At 38.4% G+C, this 22,427-nt stretch overlaps 1 protein-coding gene across 6 annotated transcripts in view; it reads left to right on the plus strand.

Annotated features, from left to right (window-relative positions):
• Positions 1–22,226, plus strand: part of AKAP7 (A-kinase anchoring protein 7) — a 149,166-nt gene extending 126,940 nt beyond the window's left edge. For 3 of the 6 annotated variants that reach the window (XM_003827654.6, XM_057302593.2, XM_008953006.4), the window contains one exon: positions 20,217–22,226. In XM_003827654.6, the coding sequence (XP_003827702.4) occupies positions 20,217–20,413 (197 nt within the window). In that variant the 3' untranslated portion in view covers positions 20,414–22,226. The remainder of the gene's footprint in view (positions 1–20,216) is intronic. The other 3 variants (XM_008953005.5, XM_063605463.1, XM_055114122.2) reach the window with 1 other exon arrangement.
• The last annotated feature ends 201 nt before the right edge of the window (positions 22,227–22,427 follow it).

The following is a 22,427-nucleotide window of genomic DNA, read 5'->3' on the forward strand; positions in this document are numbered from 1 at the left end:
GGCAGTTGGTACCAATGAATCCTAGAGATAATAAACTAAGGTGTAATGTCTATTGTATTATTGTCTTTATAAATAAAATTTTTATGAAACTATTTTATCCACATTTAGGTTTAAATTAATTTTCTCTAAAATTAGTTTGGTAAATTTAACATAAAAATTCATTGAGATGCTATTATATACCCAGTACTGTACTTAACCTACTGAACCTCCAATGTAAAATCAGATTTACAGATTTTACAGAGCCTAAAAATATGTAGTAAAACTGTTAAATTTGAATATTGAAAGACATAAATTGTTTTATGGAGAATCAAGTTCATGAAATACGCATTTTTTTCTAAAAAACTTCAAGCTCATAGCTGTTCCTTTGTACCCTTTGCCTCTGTTGTTCATGTCTTAGTCTGCTGTAAATAAAACATTGTAGGGGGGAAATAAAGAAGTTTGTATCATTTAGAATCTAACCAAGAAAATAGAAACTACACCAGTTGCTTTAACAGAGAGAATTTAACGTAGGGAATTAGTTAAGTAAGTTTTGGAGGAATAAAGGGTGGAAAGGCAATACTGAGGGAAAAGATAGTAACTTTTAGGCTGGGTTACTTGTGGGAAGGACCCCCACATAGCCGAGACTCAGACCTTTGAGGAGAGGTTACTGTCTCCAAGGAGGTGTCCCAGTAACACAGAATAGGGACCATCAAAGCTGGGCTTCTGGCTTTTGAGGAGGGGACATTGGCCAACTTTGCTATTGTCTCTAAGGGAATGCAGTGAGGCTGATACCAGGAGTGAGGGAAAAGATGAAAACTAGAGCCATCTGCTATTGGAACCAGTTGTTGGGGCAACACTGATGAGAATAATGAACAAATAGCAAAGGGCAAGATCCTGTTCCCTTTGCGCAGCTGTGCAGTTTCTCTCTGCCTCCCCTTCTTGGCAGAACTTAGCAGATCCAGAGGGCAAAGGAGAAATAAGTGAGCTGAGTCCCAGCTCTGTTATCATAAACCTGAGTAAGGAAGGGTGGGCTTGGAGCTGAGGGGCAGTGGTTTAATAACTGGCACATCGTTGTTGGCTACACATTTTGGCAATATGTTTTTTCCCCATTGTTCCAAGGTAAGCATTTTGTTTATGCCAATGTTCTTATTTCTTTTGGGACAAAAAACAATAACCGTATTTTAAAATGATGTATTTTTCACAATAAAATTCCATAATTTTTTACAAAGTATGCAAAGATATGACCACTTCAAAAGAAATAATTTTTTAAAAAATATATATATATTGCAATAATTCAAGTTAGTTGTTAATAAGACGTTTCCAAGGAAAACTCTCACCTAGATCAATTCAACAAACTTAAAAAGAACAAATCATTTGAAAACTAATCTTTCAATAGTTTTGAACATTCTTTAAAAATAATTTCTTCTAAGTTTGTTAACCACGTGTTCTGCAATGTTATAGTATTTTTATATTTTGCTAAGCCAATTCTCTCAATCCATATTAATGATATCCACTGTCAATCTATGATATAGGGAGATAGCAAATTAGATTGGAGTTAAACCTGCAGCCAGGTAGAGATTAGCATTTGAGAATAATAAGCTGTGTTCTCACGGCTTCAGGTTTAAAGGGGACCAAAGGCTCAGATGTCAGGGGGCCAAAGCAGTGGCTAGAATGTTCTGAAGTCTGAGGAATTCTTAGAAGGATCTGGGAACTAGTCAGCAGAAACAGAAAAGGGCAGTAGAGCCAAGACAGTGAGAGGATAGATGCCCGGAAGTGGCATACATCAAGGCAAATCTGTTCTAGTTTTTATTAGAAGGGAAAATGTAATGACTCACCTATGCAAACAACATGAAAGGGGTAGAGATCAGCCTTGAGACCAACTTACGGACACCACCTCTCCATCTCTTCTTTCAGCTTCTGTTCTCAGCCTCTTAGGTTCCCTTGCTGGTAGGGCTCTGGCTTCCAGAAGCTTCTGTGTCGTCACTCTCTCTGGCTTCACTCAGTGATGGGGATATGACTTCCAGCATTTCTGGAGAACACTCTTACTGCTTGACATTCAAGGAGAATGAGTTTCCCTCTCCTCATTCCCATATATGAAATTTGAGGAAAGGTACAGGTTGTAAACTACAATGTGTATGCAACCTGTGAGGCAGTATACACATTGAAGACATTGTAATTTGTGTGTTATGGTGTACAGTGCCTTTCTATACAAACGAAAGCAGCATGTTGTGAAAATTTCCCAGAAGATGGAAATGAAGTGTCTTAAGGAAGGGTCACTTCTTAAAAGATCCATGCAGAGCATCATATGGACCTGTGGTAGCTCTGGATCAACAGCCCTACTGGAGCCAAGAGAGAATGAGAGAGGAGCAGTTACCAAGGGGACAGGTGCAGTGGATACTTTTATAAGAGAAGGGTGAAGGGTAGGTGAGGAAGGGATTTGGGGCAGACCATTGTAAAGTGGATGTGGCCTAGAGCCCTGGAGTGGGGTGGCAATGGAGTAGCCACTCTGATCCTAAGCTACTGTGGTGTGTGCTTTGGGCTCTTGGCAATGAGAACCACAATGCATCTCCTTTCACTCTGAATTTTGGGAAGCTCAGAACTCAAAACTTGGCTATGGGGATTTGCACCTCCATAATCTGTTTTTTCCCCCATTCTTTACTTGCTATTATAATTTATGTTTCCTTTGGGTCCTGATTTTTACTGAGAGTGTATCTTTTGCTCTATTTTTTATGCCATTAATTATATCCAGTCTTTTGGGGATTTAACCAAAAAGGAATGACTGGATGGAAAGCAGCCCTGTGACTGAAAGTATGTATTGATTGTACAAGGAAGGTGAGAGCAAAGCTGAAACTGTGGATGATTGCGACATTTACCACATGTGCTTAACATGTGTTCTCAGGTAGATAGTACTTGGAAAGTTGCATATAAACTGAACGTGATTCAGTTTGGTGCATCTAGAAACCTAAAACTGTATGTATCACACTATTTCTGCTGTGGTCTGTTTATGTCTGCTGGAAGCCTTTTGCAAGCATAACTAGGAGTAGCTCTTCTCTTTACCTATCATGGAATATCACTTAGTAGCAAAAGAATGTAAATGTTAGCTATATAGAACAGTGCATAAAATTATTGTTTACAGTTATTTCAACATTGTTTCAAGAAATATATTGTATAAAGTGAGTAGGTTTCCCATATTATGTTTGCTTACAGAAATGTTTATCAGGAAGATCATAAATAAATAGCCTTGTAACCTTCTAACTTGAAAGAGGGTCACAGTGTCTCTTTCATTTAAATCAAATGGTGATAATAGTAGCTATGTTAGGCCATTTTTGTGTTGCCATCAAGGAATACCTGAGACTGGGTAATTTATAAAGAAAAGAGGTTTCATTGGCTCACAGTTCTGCACGCTGAACAGGAAGCACGGTGCTAGCATCTGCTTCTGGTGAGGGCCTCAGGAAGCTTGTACTCATGGCAGAAGGTGAAGTGGGAGCAGGCACATCACATGGCAAGAGCAGGAGCAAGAGAGAGACTGGTGAGAAGTGCCACATTCTTAAACAACCAGATCTCACATGAACTTAGGGTGAGAACTCACTCATTATCATGAGGACAGCACCAGGCCATTTATGAGAGATCTGCCCCATGACCCAAATACCTCCCACCAGGCCCCACCTTCAACACTGGGGATTATATTCCAATATGAGATTTTGAGGGGACAAACATCTAAACCATATTAATAGCTCATTTTATTGATTGCTATACTATAGGCCAATCATGATGCTAAGTGCTTTGTATTATTTTCTTTCTTTTTTTTGAGACAGAGTCTTGCTCTGTTGCCCAGGATGGGGTGCAGTGGTGCAATTTCGGCTCACTTTAACCTCTGCCTCCCGGGTTCAAGCGATTCTCATGCCTCAGCCTCCCCAGTAACTGGGATTACAGGCATGTGCCACCACACCCAGATAATTTTTGTATTTTTAGTAGAGATGGGGTTTCGCCATGTTGGCCAGCCTGATCTCAAGCTCCTGACCTCAAGTGATCCGCCCGCCTCAGCTCCCCAAAGTTCTGGGATTGCAGGCAGCTTTATATGATTTTCTTACTTAATTTTCACAGCAGCCCTGTGGTGTAGAACTACTGTTTTCCCTGGCTCACAAATAAAGTGGGCCATAGAGGGGCTGAGCAACTTTCACAGGGATACTGAGCAGGGAGTTGGGGAGCTAGGATTCCAGCCTAGGTAATCCTGACCCTGTAACTCAAGAGAAAGCAATATAAATAGTTTCTGGTTAGCAGTCTCATTTTAGAACAAAAAAAAATTACAGAAGCTATCATAGAAATACAGTTCCATTTGTCAGATGTGGAACAGCATTATGGTATAATGGCAAAAGTGTGATGTTTTGGAGCCACATAGGTCTACATTTCACTTTGTCAGTTTTTAGTTTTGTAGACTTCGGCAAGTCTCATGGCTTCTCTGACTCTTGTTTGTAAAGGAGTGATAATAGAAAGCTTTTTGACTTCAATGTGTTGGGAGAAAACCCAGGCACATAATAGATGCGTACTATGACGTCTGTTTGTTATTACTAAAAGGATCCATAAATATAATTGTCACAACTAAGTAAAGAAATAATACGTGTTGGAAAATACAAGTGTGCAGAGTTTGGGGGCTTAATGAGCAGGACACTAGGTCTTGGAAGCAGCTGGTGGTGAAAGAACACAGCCCCTCACCTCCAGAGATCCCGGGAGGAGACCCTCAGCAGCCGCAGTGGGGCCAACTCTGGCTTACTCTTCAGGAAGGAACAGTAGGACATTGTAGAGGACAAGACTGGGATTGTCTCTGACCTCCTCCTTCTAATCATCGCCTCGGTTCCCTGCTTTCCACACAGAAATTAATCTTGCCTTTAGGGTCGCCTGTGGGGGAAGCCCAGCATGCTAGTGACTGTTCTTAGTCCATCCTAGTACACATGCACTTGTTCCCACAGAGAACTGAAATTCCTTTGCCTGGGAGCAGTTCGTGCACATGTGAAGATCAAGAGCTTGAGAAGCAAATGTCAACTGATGGGTCAAATTAATTTATATTTACATGTCATCAGTGTACTATTACTCAACAAGTTTAAATGCTAGTTCCATTTCCTACAGTAAGAATTTACATATTCAAAGAACCTTAATAAACAGTATACATCACCAAAGAGAACTTTAAAACAATTTAGTTTTTGTCTGAATACTTTTTGGAGCCTCTTGTAAATTGATAATTGTAGGCCACTGAGAAGAGAAATATCCTAAATTACTTTCTTCAGTCATTCTTCATGAAGCTAAAGCAATAAATTTATGAGATCACCAAACTTCAGGGGTTTTTGTTGTTGTTGTTGTTGTTGTTGTTGTTTTTAACGGTGTGCTCTGTCTCTCTGTTCATTTTTATGATATTTCTAGAAAAGTTGGCCAAAGATGACCCTTTCTCTTGATTTTGTTATAATGATTAATCAACTTATCTTCAAGTTCTCTTTAGCATCACACTCTATTTGACCCATTATTATTACTTTTATAATTCTTGATAAACTTGGTTGACAGATTGATTAGTATTCACAAGCAAGATGTACTGACCAAATATTTCTGTGTACCTGGAGTTTCATGTTCAGACTTCAAAGAAAAACAGTGGCAGTTAAACCTATTTTATGTGTTTGCTAGCTGAATAATTAGAAAAATTCACAGGGTAAACCATATTCTACTCACTCATCCAAAAAGCATTTGGTTTAGGATTAGTCAGCTGAGTTAAAGATTGCAGAGCTAATTTTGAATAATTTTTAAAAATATTATGAAAAAATATTTTAATATAATGTTTTCACCCTGTGATGTTTAAAGTATTTGTGATGCTCTTGGTCACTTTGTAGTTTTGCTTACATTTTAGGCCCTCTCACTAAGCATAATGACTGGATATTGGCATCAAAGATAAAATGAGGCAGCATCACTAGTCAGTGACATATCTTATGTTTTCCCATAAAATAATAGGAATGTTCTGAGACCGAAGCTTACATTTTATAACATGAGCAGTTTTCTGAAAGTCGAATTTTCTTTAGCGTTATACTTCACAGGTTGACATAAGCAACCTTGAAGACGAGCCTTAATAATTTGTGTATGTCTTAGAATCTGGAAGTGCAATTTGATCATAGTAGGTGCTTGAGAAATAGTTGATATGCAGACTCCTCAGTGTGTCCCCCTGGAGCCTTCAGGGTCTCTCCCTTGCATACGTTTCCAGGCTCATCATTCTCCTCTCGCCCACCTCATCAGTTACTTAACCAGAGCAAGTTCTGCTGCTATAAAACAAGCCAAGCTGGTCTTAACTCTCTCTCTTGTGGCATTTCTTCCCTGGCCCACTTGAGAAATACGTATTCATTCTGTCTGATCCAGCTCAAACATCACCTCCTGCATGACACTTTTTGAAATATTTTCCCCTAGACGGAATTCACTGCTGTCTACTTTGTGTACCCTTCTATATCGTACATCTTTCCTTGAGAGCGTTCATGATCTCTTATTTATTTAATGTGTTTCTACCTGTACTGAATTGCAGGTTTCCTAAGGCAGGGCCCATGTCAGATTCATTTCTGTATTTATAGCACAATGCTTATCACAAAAGAGGATGCTCAATGAATACTTGGGGAAAGATGAAAGCATGGGAAGGAAGGAAGGGAAGAAGGGAAAAAGGGAGGGAGGACTTGTATTGCATTAGAAGGAAGGGAGGGATGGAGGAAGTAATTGTATTGCATTAATCAGTACCATTATTTAGTATTGGACATTTCAAGCTGAGAATTTTCTGTTTTCTAATTAACCAATCATTAAATTATGTGCTATTTCTCACATAATATTTCTTTCTTGTATACCTTCACTTTCCCAGGATGAGAGCACTGTCAAGTATATCTGCCTGGGGGTGGGTGTCTTGGATGAACTAAGCTTCCTAATTCCTAGTGAGGGAATTATCAGTTTCCGTCACTACTGCTATGTGATCATAGGCAATTTATACAAGTCTCATTGTTCTACCTGTAAATGGGAAGAATGACACTTAATTTACCTCTTAAGGTTTCTGTGATAACCAAATGCAATAATGTTTCCGAAAACACTTTGGAAAGTATGAAGTGTTACCTGAACAAGTGGAAAAAAGTGTTCCTGTGACTGCTGTTAGTGAGCTGGCATCATGGGAATTTTCTCAGCCTGCGAAGCCCTCTGAGTTTGGTATGTCCTTACTGCTTATAAAAGGAGTGAAGTGTTATTTGCAACTTATGGTTTATTTTACTAGATTACATTAATGGCAACATTTATTCTGCCGACGTACATCGGTGAACATTGCCTTCAGAACAGGAAAGTGACCTTATTTCTGCTCATATCAATTCCTAGCCTAGGATAATCAGCCTATAAAGAAAAGTCTGTATTCTCATGAGCAGGTGTGTTGGCCAAATACGTAAAAATTAATTCAAGTTAGTCATGCTTTTAAGTTTTATGTAATGCTCTCTTAAAATACATGATAAGAAACTACATGAATGTAATAATATTTAGATTCTAAGGAGTCCTTCATTTTCTGATTTCTTTGTTTTTCTACCAGACAAAAGCATGATTATTTGAAAATTTATGCTTGTGACATGTTTGAAACTATATTTCTTCTTTGTCATAAAAATAATTTTTCGATGATAGACATACTTCTGTTGACACTCCTGTGGACCAGGAATTGTGTTTGGAATACATACTACTTTTTTTTTGAAAACAGAGTCTCACTCACTTTCTTTCGCCCAGGCTGGAGTATAGTGGCCTGATCTCGGCTCATTGCAACCTTCGCCTCCTGGGTTCAAGTGATTCTCCTGCTTCAGCCTCCCTAGTAGCTGGGATTGCAGACATGAGCCACCACGCCTGGCTAATTTTTGTATTTTTAGTGGAGACAAGATTGCACCATGTTGGCCAGGCTGCTCTCAAACTCCTGACTTCAGGTGATCCGCCAAGTGCTGGGATTACAGGCGTGAGCCCCTGTGCCCAGTCTAGAATGCATACTACTTTTAACACTACTCAGAATTGCACCTCTCAATCAGTTCTGCACAAAATGACTTGGAGTGGTCTTGAGCAAGCAGTCAGGGATCTTGAGGCATCCCCACGTTCCATCCTGAACAAATACAGGAACCAAAATTCAGGGAGGAAACCACCGTGGTTACCATATAGTAGAGAACATATGATATGGAATAGCAAATGGGAACCAACAAACAAGACAAGGCAAAACCAGTCAGCAAAACAAACTGCCATGAGCACAGTGCCCCTCTGAAAGAGATTTAAACAACAGAGTGAGGGTGATCACATGTCAATCAGAATATTGGCTACCAACTTAGTTTGTACTCTCTGAGCAGATTGGAGCAGATGATACCTGTCTGATACACTGAAGGGGAGAATTAAAACAATTTATTTGAGTCATATTTATGCTCAGAAACCACCCCAGTCTATTTCAGTGGAAATTATTTTTCCTATTTTGGTATGAAGCACACAGAAAAATATGATTCAGAAGGAAAGCAACTGAGAATCTGAGGCCTGCAGCTGTGAGAGATTACAGATATTACAGTTGAGATATGTCTAAAACAGAGGGGCTGAGAAAGCCATCATCATTACCAGCCACATGCTAATTGCAGAGTGACAGGGCAGTAGTCCATTCATCAGGTTCACAGGTTGACCCCAATAGAGGCTGAACTTGTCCCTCATGATGGGGAAGAAATTGTTCCCAATATGGTTTGTTTTTCATTGAGGTATAATTTACATACAGTAATATTCACTGTATATAAGCCTGTCAGTTGTAATCAGCACAGAGTCATAGCACCACAATCAAGATTGTGAACAGTTCCATCACTCTCCAAAATTCTCTCATGCCCTTTTATAGTCAACCCTTCCTGTTACAGCTACACCTGGAAACCGCTGGTTTGTTTGCAGTCTAGTTTTGCCTTTTCCAGAATGTCATATAAATGAAATCATACAGTATGTAACCCTTTGAATCTAGTTTATTTCACACAACGTATTTTAGTTTCATCTATATTGTTGCCTATATCAGTATTTCATTACTTTGTACTGAGTACTAATCCATTGCATGGATTTACCATAGCTTATTGATTGATTCCCCAGTTGAAGAGTATTTGAGTTGTTTCTAGTCTGGGATAATTATGAACAAAGCTACTACAAACATTCATGTATAGGTGTTTATGTGAGTATATGCTTTCATTTTATTTGATTTCAAGTCTAGCTAGAAGTAGATTAATGGGTTGCGTTGTAAGAATATGGTCAACTTTTTATAAGAAATTTCTAAACTGTTTTTACCAAGTGGCTATTACCATTTTTGCATTCCCACCAGCAATAGGAGTTCCAGTTGCTTCACATCCTCACCAACACTTAGTATTGTCTATCTTTTTAATTGACAGTCATTCTGTTGGGTGAGTAGTAGTATCTCATTGTGACTTTAATTTGTATTTCCCTGATAACTAAAAATGTTGAATGTCTTTTTACATGTTTATTGACCATCTGTATATCTTATTTTGTGAAAAAAACTTTTCAGTTATTTTGGCCATTTTTGTATTTGGTTGCTTTTCTTACTGTTAAGTAGTAAGAGTTCTTTTTGTTTTCTCGCTACAAGTTCTTTAATAGATAAATTTTGCAAATATGTTCTCCCAGTCTGTGGACTGCCTTTTGTTTTCTAACAGGGTCCTGAAAAGAGCAAATGTTTTACATTTTGATGAAGTTCAATTTACCTCTTTTTTTTTTAAAGTTTGTGCTTTTGTTGTCCTATTTAATAAATCTTTCCCAAATCTAAGATCACTAAGAAGTTCTTCTGTGTTTTCTTCTAGACAGTTTATACTTACAAAGCTCTCGTATTAGGTCTGTGATTCATTTTAATTTTTATATTGGTGTAAGAGTTGAGGTTCTTTATTTTGCATATGGATATATAATTATTCTTGTACCATTCCTTGCAAAGATTCTTTTTTAATTGCCTTAGCTCCTTTGTTGAAAATTAATTGGCCATACGTGTGTGAGTCTAGTTGCGGATTTTTTGTTTTGTTTTATTATCTATATGTCTATACTTATTCCAGTACCACACTGTCTCTATTTCTGTAGCTTCAAAGTAAGTCTTGAAATCAGGAAGTATAAGTCTTCTAATCATGTTCTTCTTGTTAAAAACTGTTTTGGCTTTTCAAGTTCCTTTACATTTTCATAAAATTTTATTTTTTTAAAGAGATGGAGTCTTGTGTTGCCCAGGCTGGAGTGCAGTGGTGCCGTCATAGTTCACTGCAGCCTTGATTTTTTTTTAACAAATACTATTCATTATTTACAAAATACATGGTGATCATAAGAGAGCACTTTACAAATTACAAATGGGAAAAGTACAGGGAAAAGTAGAGACACATGAGTCAAATGACAGGGTAACCATTCGTAGGGAGTCTGTTTAGAATAAAAAAGTTCTCTTTTAAAGTCAGACAAGGCCACGGATAGGTACATTGCGGTTTAAAAAATGGCAGTTACTTTGAAATATACCTCTACCAAAAAGTAGAAAAGCATTGGTAGTGTGTCTAATGTGTCCTAAATTAAATTACATATAGTTCCAGTGTTCCACAGTGCAACCATTGCTTTTAGGCAGGGATCTGTGAGAGACTTGATTCTTGTCACTGAAAGAGCAAAGCCCCGGGACTGGTGAACTTCCCTGCCTTCCATAAGGCTTTGTTCAGTGACTCTGGAATGTGGTATCAAAAAATCCCATTCATTTCTGTGTCTTTTAAGGAATTTGCCCATTTCGTCTAGTTTGTTGCATCTCTTCACATAAAATTGTTTATATTTCCTGATTATCCTCTTAATGTTTGTATAATCGATAGTGATGTTTCTACCCCCCACTCCTGATATTGGCAATATACATCTTGTATTTTTTGTTTCTGATCAGTCTGGATACAGCTTTATCAATTTTATAGATTTTTTTTCAAGGGATTAGCTTTTGGTTTCGCTGATGTTCTCTACTGTTTATTTGTTTTCTGTTTCATTCTCCTACTATTTTTATTGTTTCCTTCTTTCTGCTTAATTTGGGGTTAATTGGATCCTCTCTTCCTATGTTCTTAATGTGGTAGCTTTGATAACTGACTTGAGACCTTTTCTTACTTTCTAATATAAGCACTTAGTGGTATAAAGTACAGCTTTAGCTGCATTCCACAAATTTGATATGTTTTGTTTTAATTTACGTTCAGTTAAAGGTATTTTCTAATTCCTCTTGCTTTCATCTTTGATTCATGGATTATTTAGAAACATTGTTTAAATATAAATAACTAAAGGATTCTCAGGGTATCTTTCTGTTACTGATTTCTTATTTGAATCCATTGTGGATCAAAAACATGCATTGGATGAGTTCAGTATTTTTAACTATTGAGACTTGTTTTATGGCTCAGAATGTGGTCTCTCTTGGCAAAGGTTTTCTATACACTAAAACGAAAGTGCATTCTGTTGTTGGCTGGAGGGTTCTGTAATTTTCAGTTAGGTGGATTTGGTTAGTACTGTAGTTTATGTCTTCTGTATTTTCACAGAATTTCTATTTTATCAGCTCTTGAGAATGGTCTTGAAATCTCAAACTGTAATTGTGTATCATCTATTAACCTTTTCGTTCTATCAGTTTTTGCTTCAGGTGCTTTGATGCTCTTGTTAAGAGGCATATATGCATTTAGGATTTTTACGCCCTCTTGAAGAATTGATTCCCTCATTATTATATAATATCTCTTCCAGGTAATACTTTTTCCGAAGTCTGCTTTGCCTGATATTGATTCTTTAGCTTTCTTTCCATTGCATTAGTGTGGCATACCTTTTTCCGTATTATTACCTTTAACCTTCCTGTCTCTTCATATTTGAAGTGGATTTTTTTTGGTAGACATCATAGTTGATTCTGATTTTTTAATCCAAATCAACATCTCTGACTGTTCATTGGAGTGTCTAGGCCATCTTATGTTTTATACAATTATCAATATGGGTGAGTTTAAATCTCCCACCTTGCTAGTTGTTTTCTACTTGTCTCATCTGTTCTTTGCTTCTTTTTCTCCTCTTTTACTGCCTTATTTTGTATTAAGGAGTTTTATTATTTCATTTTATCTCCATTATTGGCTTATTTGCTGTGCCTCTTTTTGTTTTTACGTTAGTGGTTACTGTAGGGTTTTAGAGTATACATCTGCCTTCAAATAATATTATGCCACTTCACGTTTAACAGAAGAACCTTACAGTTATTTGCATTTTCCCCCTCCCAATCTTTGTGTGCTATTGTTGCCATAACTTTTATTTCTACATATTTTATAATACCCACTTAAAGCAGTTCTCTTTTAGAGAAATTAAGAATGAGAAAAGTCTTATTTTTACTTACGTATGTACAGTTTTTGGTTCTCTTTTTGTTTCTGAGTAGATCTAAATTTCTCTGTAGTATCATTTTCCTTCTGCCTCAGGTTTTTTCTTTGACATTTCTTCTAGTGCTGGTCAGCTGACGATGAATTCATTTAGCATTTGTATGTCTGAAAAAGTCATCCTTCACCTTCATTTTTGAAAGATAATATTTTTGAGTAAAGAATTCTGTGTTGCCTTTTCTTTTTTTTTTTTTTTTGAGATGGAGTCTCGCACTGTCGCCCAGGCTGGTGTGCAGTGGCGCAATCTCAGCTCACCTTTTCTTTTTCTTTTAGTACTTTAAAATGTTGCACTGTTGTCTTTTCTTCTGCATTGTTTCTGATGAGTAAGTCTGCTGTCATTCTTGTCTGTGTTTCTCTGTATATAATGCGTCTTTTTTCTTTGGCTGTTTTAAGATTTTCTTTTAATACTGGTTTTCTGAGATTTGATCATGATATTCCTTGGTGTGATTTTCTTCACATTTCTTGTACTTCACATTTCTTCTCAAGAATCACATTTCTTGGGATTCTTTGAGTTTCTCGATTTGAGGGTATGTAGTTTTTGTGGAATTTCAAACACTTTTGGCCATTATTTCTGCATTCGTTTTCTGCACTCTCCCTGTCTTTCCTTATCTTCCTTCCCTAATTAAATTGGTGCCATGGTTTAGTATTCCTATTTAACTCTTGTTGTAATATGCACCTCACTTTCCTACTGCATCTACCGTGGTTCATATCCTCATTGTTTCTCTTTTTATCTGTTGCAAAACCTCCCTCTATTGTTTTTAGAGATGTGGTCTCACTATGTTGCTCAGACTGGACTTGAACTCATGGGCTCAAGCAATCCTCCTGCCTCAGCCTCATGAGTAGCTGGGACTACAGGTGCATGCCACTGCACCCAGCTCTCTGCCTCTATATTTGTCCCTCTTCAGTCCACAGCATGGTACATAGGTCCCTTTATCCCGACCTGTTTTCTAGCTTTCTTTCCCCCTAAGCCATCCTCAGCTCACCCATGACTCTCTGAACTCTTTATCCTGGCAATATGGAATACTTCCAGTACTCCAATGCATCATGCTTTCTCATGCTCCTGTGCACATGCATATGCCTTTCTTATGTCTGGAAACCTCCCTGCCTCTCCATCATCCCTGTCGCCATGCCTGGAAACTCTTATTCATTGAGCTGAAATACCTCTCCTTTAAAACTTACCTTTTTATCCCATCCCAACTCCACTAGACCTTGAGTGTATTCTGTTACAGCACTTAATCTATTGTTTTGCAATCATCATTGCAATTAACTAGGTCATCCTCCTAGACTGACTTGTGTGTGGTCAGAGACTGTATCTTATTCATTTTTACATACTTAGTAGTGGTACGTAATAGGTGCTTACTAAAGTGTTGATTAAATAAACAAATAATTGGCATTTAGCAGGTATTGGGCATATTATTTTTAAAATAAGTTGAACTCAGATTTAATCATAACCTACATTTTAGCATGCTATGTTTCAGGCACCATTTTAGGCACTTCTCATACATTATCTTTAATCCTTATAACATCAATGCAATGTATATATTGTCATCCCCATGATACCCCAACTTTGGTTTAGAGAGGTCACGGAGAAGGTTGTGCAGATAGAAAATGCCAAAATTTGGTTTCAAACCTGAATGTATGTTTTGCTTTTCTCTCCTTGCACACACGTTAGGAGTTCTGTCATATCACCATCAGTATTTTCTAAGATTTCCAGTAAGAAATGACAGCTATCTGCAGAAATTGTATAGGCAGCAATGAGAATCATAGAGTCAGAGAACTGATGTCACAGACTGACAGAGAAAAGTCTCTAAGGGGCTGTGCTGGGATATCAGGAAAGGGGAAGCAGGAGGGTTCTTAGGTGGGCTGCGTGGCCTACAAATATCCATCGCATGTCTGCCGCCATCTTTGATGTGACCATATGAGGAGCCATGTGGAGGGCACAAGTCACAGGGCTCATCCTGAACCATGTGGTTTGGGGATTCCTACAAGGATGTGTGGATCGGGGGGCTGGCTTCAGACAGCATCTTGGGGAACGGCGGAAAGAAATGAAGATTCCAAATGCGCCAGCACTTGCTGTGTTTACAAAAGGCCTGAAGGGTTCATAACGCTTTGTCATTATGACACTTTAGCTGAGGCTGGAATCACCACCCCTGCCCACTCAGACTGTAGGCCAAATGCCTGTTGAGACTCTGTCTCCCCTTTGTTTCTTCTCTCAAGGCTACTCTTGATTTTCAGTTTAGCTGCATTCCACCCCTACCATCCCCAGTGTAAAAATGATGAGGGTGGAGTTGGGTGGAGGGACATACAGTGTAGCAGTCTCCAAAACCCCTGTGGGGATGTCCTTTTGTACATACAGCAACATCATTTTTCTATTTATTCTGTGCTACTGAATCTAGAATAAACCTTACAAAGGCATGGTTCCTTCCCTTTTGAAATTTACATTATAGAAAATGTTTTAAAATATGGTTTTAGTGTTTTAATTATAAAATTTTCTGGTGTGTATGTGTTGGGGGTGAGTTTTGGTTTTTGGCAAGAGGAGGGGAGCTGTATTTGCAGGAACTCTGTTTCCTGGGGTACTGCAGCTAATACTTTTGGCAGATAAGGGTCCCAGGACAGTGTCAGTTTAAATGTGCACTTGAGGATGATTCCTGACCTGTCCTTCCTCACAGATCAGTTGCAGATAGTGTGCAAGGCAGCCGAGTATGCCATCCTAACTTTTTGAATAGCCTACAGATCTATATTTAGTGCTTCTTTTTAGTTAGATGGACAAAAGAAAAGGTAAGCTCAGTTAAAAAAAAAAAAATCCACTTCTAAGGAGGACACCCTTATGCATCGGGAACAGGAAGTTCCAGTGAAGGGGAGGATGCTTAGGAAGCTTTTGTTCAGATACCAAATGAGGTTTCTGATAGTTAGAATGTGAGCAAGTCAGAACTTTTAATGTTTTCATGTTTAGTGTTTGAATGTGATTATTTTAACATGGTTGCACTCTATCTTAAATTGTATTGTAATGAAGATTTTTCTTTGTTCCCTTTTCCAAAAAATTAGCCTGATTTGTTCTTTTCAGGACAAATAGGCACCTAGATATTGGCAATGGGCAGGGTGTGTGATGGTTTCTGGAGCCCTTCATGTGACATCAGTTAAGCTGTTGTTGGGTCAACTCACACTTAAGACCAGCTGAAGCACATTAATGTTGACCTTCAGTTTTCCCAGTAGGTGTAAAATATTTTTGCTACCACAAAGGAGTTATTTATTTTCTTTTCAATAACCACAGATATAAATTTTATCCCTGCAATGATTTGGTATCAGAGATCTTGGGTTAATATAAACAAAACAGAATCATAGGTACGAACCCTGGATGAACGATGCCACAACTCCTACAGAGAGTGGAATTGCTTACCTGAAGTTGATTGAAAAGTTTCTTAAGTCTGTATTTTTAGGGCCAGTGCTGCGTTTGATGTGCTTAAAAGATTTTTCATGACGTTTCTTTTATATTTTTACTATTCTCCTAAGAAATTGATCAAGAATATTCTGGGGGATTTCTAAAATAACAATGTCAAAGACAAAGGCTAATCTGTCATTTTATTAGGTAGAATATTAAGTAACCCTGTAGTCCAAAAAAGAATATTCCTATCAAGAATGTGTTGCTTACATTGGCAATACTTTTTATATATACTTCTGTTGGAATATCAAAAGATAGTTTGTGTATGTTGCACCAGCATGTTGAACTGCCATTATTGAAGGACCTACAGTTAAAATGAGTGTAGCCATTTGTCTGAGAGCTCACTGAGAGACAGATACTTGTCAGGTAGTTGGCAGAAGAAAAATACAGCATAATTCTAATCTTAAGATCCCTCTTCTTAATTAAGTTGAATTAGGTCTGCTAGGAGTGGGAACACAAATGAGATCTCATAGGGATGAAAATGTCTATTTTTTGAATTGCTGCATTATTGCAGGGCTCTGTGATAAGCCTTCTTGTAGACTCATCCCTGGGCTAATGGTCATAGTCTGAGGATACTTTGTGGAAATCATAAAGGGAGGCCAGAGTCCAGGACAGATCTAGAAGATTGGCTTCTAAATTTATTGTTTTGATTGGTTGGTTAGTTAGTTATTATAAGTAGCTAATATTTGTCCCATAGGTCAGATATTTTGTCTTACTGACCAGGTTCATCAAGCGAAGTGGAGGTAGATTTTTCACATGGATATTTAAATGATTCCAGAATTCTCTGCTCTTGTTTTAAATTTAGTATTAAATTTAAATTTCTGGTCATTGGTGTGCTGTCCTTATAGGAAGATAGAAACATTTTTAAAATGTTGCTATTGGTTTCAAGGACTTCAGTCATCAATTCACTTGACTAACAAATATGTATTGAGCTCTTATTGTGATGAATAATTGGTGTCCTATGTTAGCAGAGGGAGAGAACTGAGAAGCCGAGGATATACTTTCTATACTCAAGACTGTCTTTAGCAGAGCAGATACTGAATCAGTAATGTTGAATAAGTACATTAATAAATAATTCTCATAATTTGTAAAGAAATTAAGAAAAAAACCCAGTGGGATGTTGCTTTGCTCACTGCTTTGTATCCTTATAGATCCTCAGTACACAATTGTTGAATGAATGACCAAATGGCCATGTACTATACATGCAGTGAGAGTTATTAGAATCCAGTGGAGGCTCATCAGTTCCAGCTAGTATAGGGTATTAGTCCGTTCTTGCATTGCTATAAAGAAATACCTGAAACTGGGTAATTTATAAAGAAAAGAGGTTTAGTTGGCTCATGGTTCCACAGGCTGTACAGGAAGCATGGCTGGGGAGGCCTCAGGAAACTTACAATCATGGCAGAAGGTGAAGGGGAAGCAGGCATATCTTACACGGCCAGAGCAGGAGGAAGGGAGAAAAGGGGGGAGGTGCTACACATTTTCAAACAACCAGATCTCATGAGAACTCACTCACTATCACGAGAACAGCAAGTGGGAAACACACCTCCATGATCCAGTTACCTCCCACCAGGTCCTTCCTCCAGCATTGGGGATTACAGTTCCGCAGGAGATTTGGGTGGGGACACAAATCCACACTACATTAGCTAATCAGGAAAGGTTTCATGGAGTAGATGGTATTCTAATTGCTGAAAGAGAGGGAGGGTCGTCTAGAAATTGGGAATGGTGTGGAAGCCTCTGAGGAGATGTTGGAAGCTGACAGTGGAGGTGTGCAGTGGTGGGCAGGCAGCCAGGAAAGGCAAATTTTGGAAAGCCTTGGCAGACAGACGTTTCTCTGTAGAGTGAATAGTGACAGAGATGTTTTAGAAATAATAACTAAAGGTTTTATACCTGGCGCATTGAAGACGGGAGAAATCATGAAGCACAATTGACAAAGCTTGGTAATTAAGGGGGTTAATGAGGGAAAGGAAGGCATCAAAGATGGCTACAATCTCGTTTTGAGCTTGACTGCCTCGAATAATAGTAACAGCATAAACAAAAATAGGACATCAGCAGGGAAAATTCACTTTTTTTTCTTCTTTTTTGAGACAGTCTCACTCTGTCACCAGGCCGGAGTGCAGTTGCACGATCTCGGCTCACTGCAACCTCTGCCTCCTGAGTTCAAGTGATTCTCCTGCCTCAGCCTCCTGAGTAGCTGGGGCTACAGGTGCATGCCACCATGCCCAGCTAATTTTTGTATTTTTAGTAGAGACAGAGTTTCACCATGTTGGCCAGGATGGTCTCGATCTCTTGACCTCGTGATCCACCTGCCTCAGCCTCCCAAAGTGTTGGGATTACAGGCGTGAGCCACCGCGCCTGGCCAAAGTTAGCTTTTTGTAGGAAGATTCTTGTGTTTAAGATAATAGGGACACTTCACTGTGGACTAGTAGAAATCACAGAAGCATGGAACATTAGACCCAAAAGGGATTTGGAGGTTGAGCCATTCATTGGACTCAAATTCAACCCACCCTGTCATCTTGCTGATGAGAAAGCTGACTAGATTCAGGAACAGCCCCCAGGGTGCAATGTCTGGCCTTGATCATCTTGCTGATGAGAAAGCTGACTAGATTCAGGAACAGCCCCCAGGGTGCAATGTCTGGCCTTGATACAGAGCACAAGTAGGATGGCAGATGTAGACAGTCATTTACAGTGTTTTGGAGGGTACTTAAAAAGTATTCCTTCATTTGCAGTTGGATTTTTCCCTTTTAAACGGGAAGAGTCATTATACAAACAGTTCCAGTTAATGCATTTGGAGATGTTGTCTATAGAGTATAAACACCGTGTTGTAAGGTTGAGATAAAATCCCTAAATATTAGGCAATATATTCATTCATTCCTACTGATAAAGTCTTAACTTGCCACCCAACATGACATTACCAATGAATTTACTTTCATAGTAAATACATTACCAATGAATTTCTTTAACCGATTATTTAGTAAGTTCTATTTAGTTATTACTGAGTTGACATTTACTCAATTCTAAACATATTTTGCACTGCAGATGTTCTATCTTGGACATCTGATCATGGGTCTGGGGTGCCATATTGCCCATATTTGAGGAGAAGGCAGTTGCTAAGGGTTCCCAGTATTAGTGTTTCTAGATGGGTCTTATCCTACCCTCTCTTCTGCTTAGGGTGTTGCTAGGAATGATGGGGATGGTTATAAGCACAATTAGTCTTGATGGGTGTTACATACAAGTAGGGGGCTCTGAAGCAAGGTTGGGGGCCAGTTCTCACCCTTGGCATACCTGCTTCTGTTCTTCAATCCCTATTATATGTGAGTACAGGAAACAGTGTCCATCTTCCAGCTCACACCCTTTGTATCTGCCTGTCTCAGACCCAGAGATGCAAGTGCAACACTCACTGGCTTTGCCTTCTAGAACCCATGGGTAATCTTGCAAAACCGAGCTGATCTTAATGTGCGAGCATCCTGTGACTTCTTTGCTTCCAACCTTGTTCTTTCCTGGGTCCCCAGCTCCATGGGAGGAGATTGAGCACTGAATGGTCACTCTCTTCTTTGTCTCCCTTAACTGGGGAAGGAGCCCCTTAGTTCCTTTTCCCAGTTAAAGGAGTCTGAAAGAGAGTGACTGGGAAATGTGTAGCATGAGAATAGTTGGGAACCAGCTCTTTTAGAATAAAATGAAAGATGGAATAATTAGACCTGGATTATCACTCCCAGGGAAGTAAAATGACCATAAAATATTTACATCTAGTAATTTATCATCATAATCCTAATTTTTCTTTGAAGAATTTCCTATTTCTTAAATTGCAGTGATAGCACTGGGATTAAAAAAAATATTAGTCTTACAAGCTTACTTTAAACCAATTCCTAGTGGTAGTAACTGCCTTTATCTTCAAGGCAGCACTGAGCATTTATTAACAACCAACCTATAGGCCAAGCATTTTTAAATTAGTGATCTTAAGTAATGAGATGCTAGGGAAATCTTGATGACCTGATATTTGATATTCGAGAATGAGAAGCAGACATAGGCCTACTTAGTGAATTCACATGTCTGAGACTCCACGTGGTGGGGACATGGATGTTAGTAGTAGTAATTAGCCTTGGATGAGAGAAGAACAGAAATTCACATATAAATGGGAAACATCCGGCATTGGTAGGTAGAGCTTGTCTAGATTGGGACTAATGAACTACTTTTCAATTTGAAGCCTTCAGGAATAGACAGGCTCCTGCTTCTGCAAATACCAAATGAAAAGCCAACCCACTGTTCTTGAATTTATAGATCCAATTTACACTTGCTCTTTTTAACCAATGGAACTAGCTGGCCCCTGCATGCCAAGTTTCTATGGCAGTGTGATCTCAGTGACCTCTCTTCTCTATTGTGGAATGTAGGTGAAAAGAACGGAGGGGAGCCCGATGACGCTGAACTAGTAAGGCTCAGTAAGAGGCTGGTGGAGAACGCGGTGCTCAAGGCTGTCCAGCAGTATCTGGAGGAAACACAGAATAAAAACAAGCCGGGGGAGGGGAGCTCTGTGAAAACCGAAGCAGCTGATCAGAATGGCAATGACAATGAGAACAACAGGAAATGAGCCCGGAACGCAGGCCCCCATGTCTCTGTGCAAAGCCTCCCTGCTTCCCTCTGCTGAGTCTAGGGACTGACTTGCAGCGTGCTGTTTAAGTTAAGTTTCTCTGGTGCAATCTGTGAAGATTGCCTAATACTTTTCATGATTGATGTGTTCGCATTTCTGAAACACAACAGAAGAAAAATGGAGTGCTGGGACTGGCAGAGGAAATTAATTGATGAAAGAAGAATGGCCCAAGTTTCATTCGCCCTCAGCCACGCACAAGGGAAAGGGAACTTTGGGTTATGCCTCCTGGACGCAAATTAAAGGCCGAGAAAGAGGCCTTGCCATCAATGGAATACTGCCATTTATATTGCTTAGCAGGGCATTTGACTACTTTATCTGAGGCCAGAACTCTCACACACAGCTATCAAGTGCTAAGTTTAAAATAATCACTGTTGAAATTGTCATCTGTACAATTAGTCCATAATGTTTCATGTTTGTCCTAAGTGTGCTGTTGCTATGCAGTGATCTTTATTTATAGTAAATTATGTTTCATGTAAATGATATATTTTTGGTGAAATGCAACCTTTTCTATAAAATGTGGGCAACATTTAAAAGTTTTTTTTAAATCCTATTTTGATAAGTCAGTATGCCATAATAATGAAATGTTATTATATAATTTTTTTTTCTTAGGCAAGAAACCTATTGGAATTCGAGACTTAATTAATGAAGCTTTGCATCGAGAAACGATGGGTCTGAAGTCCAAAGTGAAACAGATAAAGGAACTTTTATTAAAGCCTGAGACTCAGGCCAAAATTAGGAGGGAGCTTTTTGAAGGAAGACTTATTAACAACAGTAATTCAGCAAATGACGTTGATTTCAGCACAACTTTGACATAAGCTCTACATTGCGATTGTGACAACATAGCTTATGAAATCTTTTCAGCTTATTAAGTAGCTCTTTGGTAAACACCAAAGAAGTTTCTGATAGTGTCTGCACAACAGCAAACCAACATTTGGTGAGGAATTAGCAATTTCTTGCCAAAGAAAATTGATTCTGCCCAATTATTTTTTGAGCTACACTTGTGTTTTAGAATATCTGTTTCTGTAATATTGAGAGTTATTTTATAGAAATGATTTCTTAATTAGCTGTTGTGAGATACTTCTCGGGTCCTTGCAGAAAAAAACATACAGACTGTGAACAAATCATTCACAAACAGAATAAAACAGAGCCAACAACAGTATTTTAAGGGTCACTTGCCTCCTGTTGACACAATGGTTGCTAAATCAAAAGAAGCATTGTCCAGGTGTGTCTACATCTAGTGTTACTTTTAATGAGAATTTGAATGTTTATTGAACAATAGTACTTGAATGAACATTTATAAATGTAATTATTGCGATCACTGGTTAAGAATGTTTTATATATCCTTATAATATTTTTCACTGATCAAAATGTTGTTCTGCTTTTTCATTTCTTAAGGAATACATGTTTGGGATTTTTATTTTTTACGTGTCCGAAGATAAGCTCCAGGTCTTATCGTATCCCTTGCCATCTGAACTTGTTTGCACTGCTTCCGTTTGAAAGAGCATCTTGAAAAACTTCCCCGGTATGATGATTGTTGGTAACAACTTTTTCTATAGTCATTGCAAAATTGCTGCTACCAGTAGATCATGATGGAGGGGAAATCACTGGAGATCAAATATGTAAAATCATTTCAAATATAAAATCCAGTTTACTCATGGATTTTAGCTATTTTTTCACTGGGTAAATTATACTACATTTATTTACAAATGAGTTTATGCATTTTCATGGCTCTTAATAAACATTGTTTTCCCTTGTTGCTTTTCCTCATTTCTTTTTTTCACTCTTGAGAGTAGTTGGATCTATGTTGGCGTAACGAAGAAGTCATAAATCGGAGCTCCAATAGTTTCAGTGTTGCTTCACTTTTATGATCCCGTCCTTCATGCTAAGAGAGCACAGTTGTCAAAGCACCTTCAACTTTACCCTTTAAAATCATATCAAATCAGTCAGCTTCACA

The sequence above is a fragment of the Pan paniscus genome, chromosome 5 (assembly GCF_029289425.2).
Source record: "Pan paniscus chromosome 5, NHGRI_mPanPan1-v2.0_pri, whole genome shotgun sequence".
NCBI classification, from domain to species: Eukaryota; Metazoa; Chordata; class Mammalia; order Primates; family Hominidae; genus Pan; species Pan paniscus.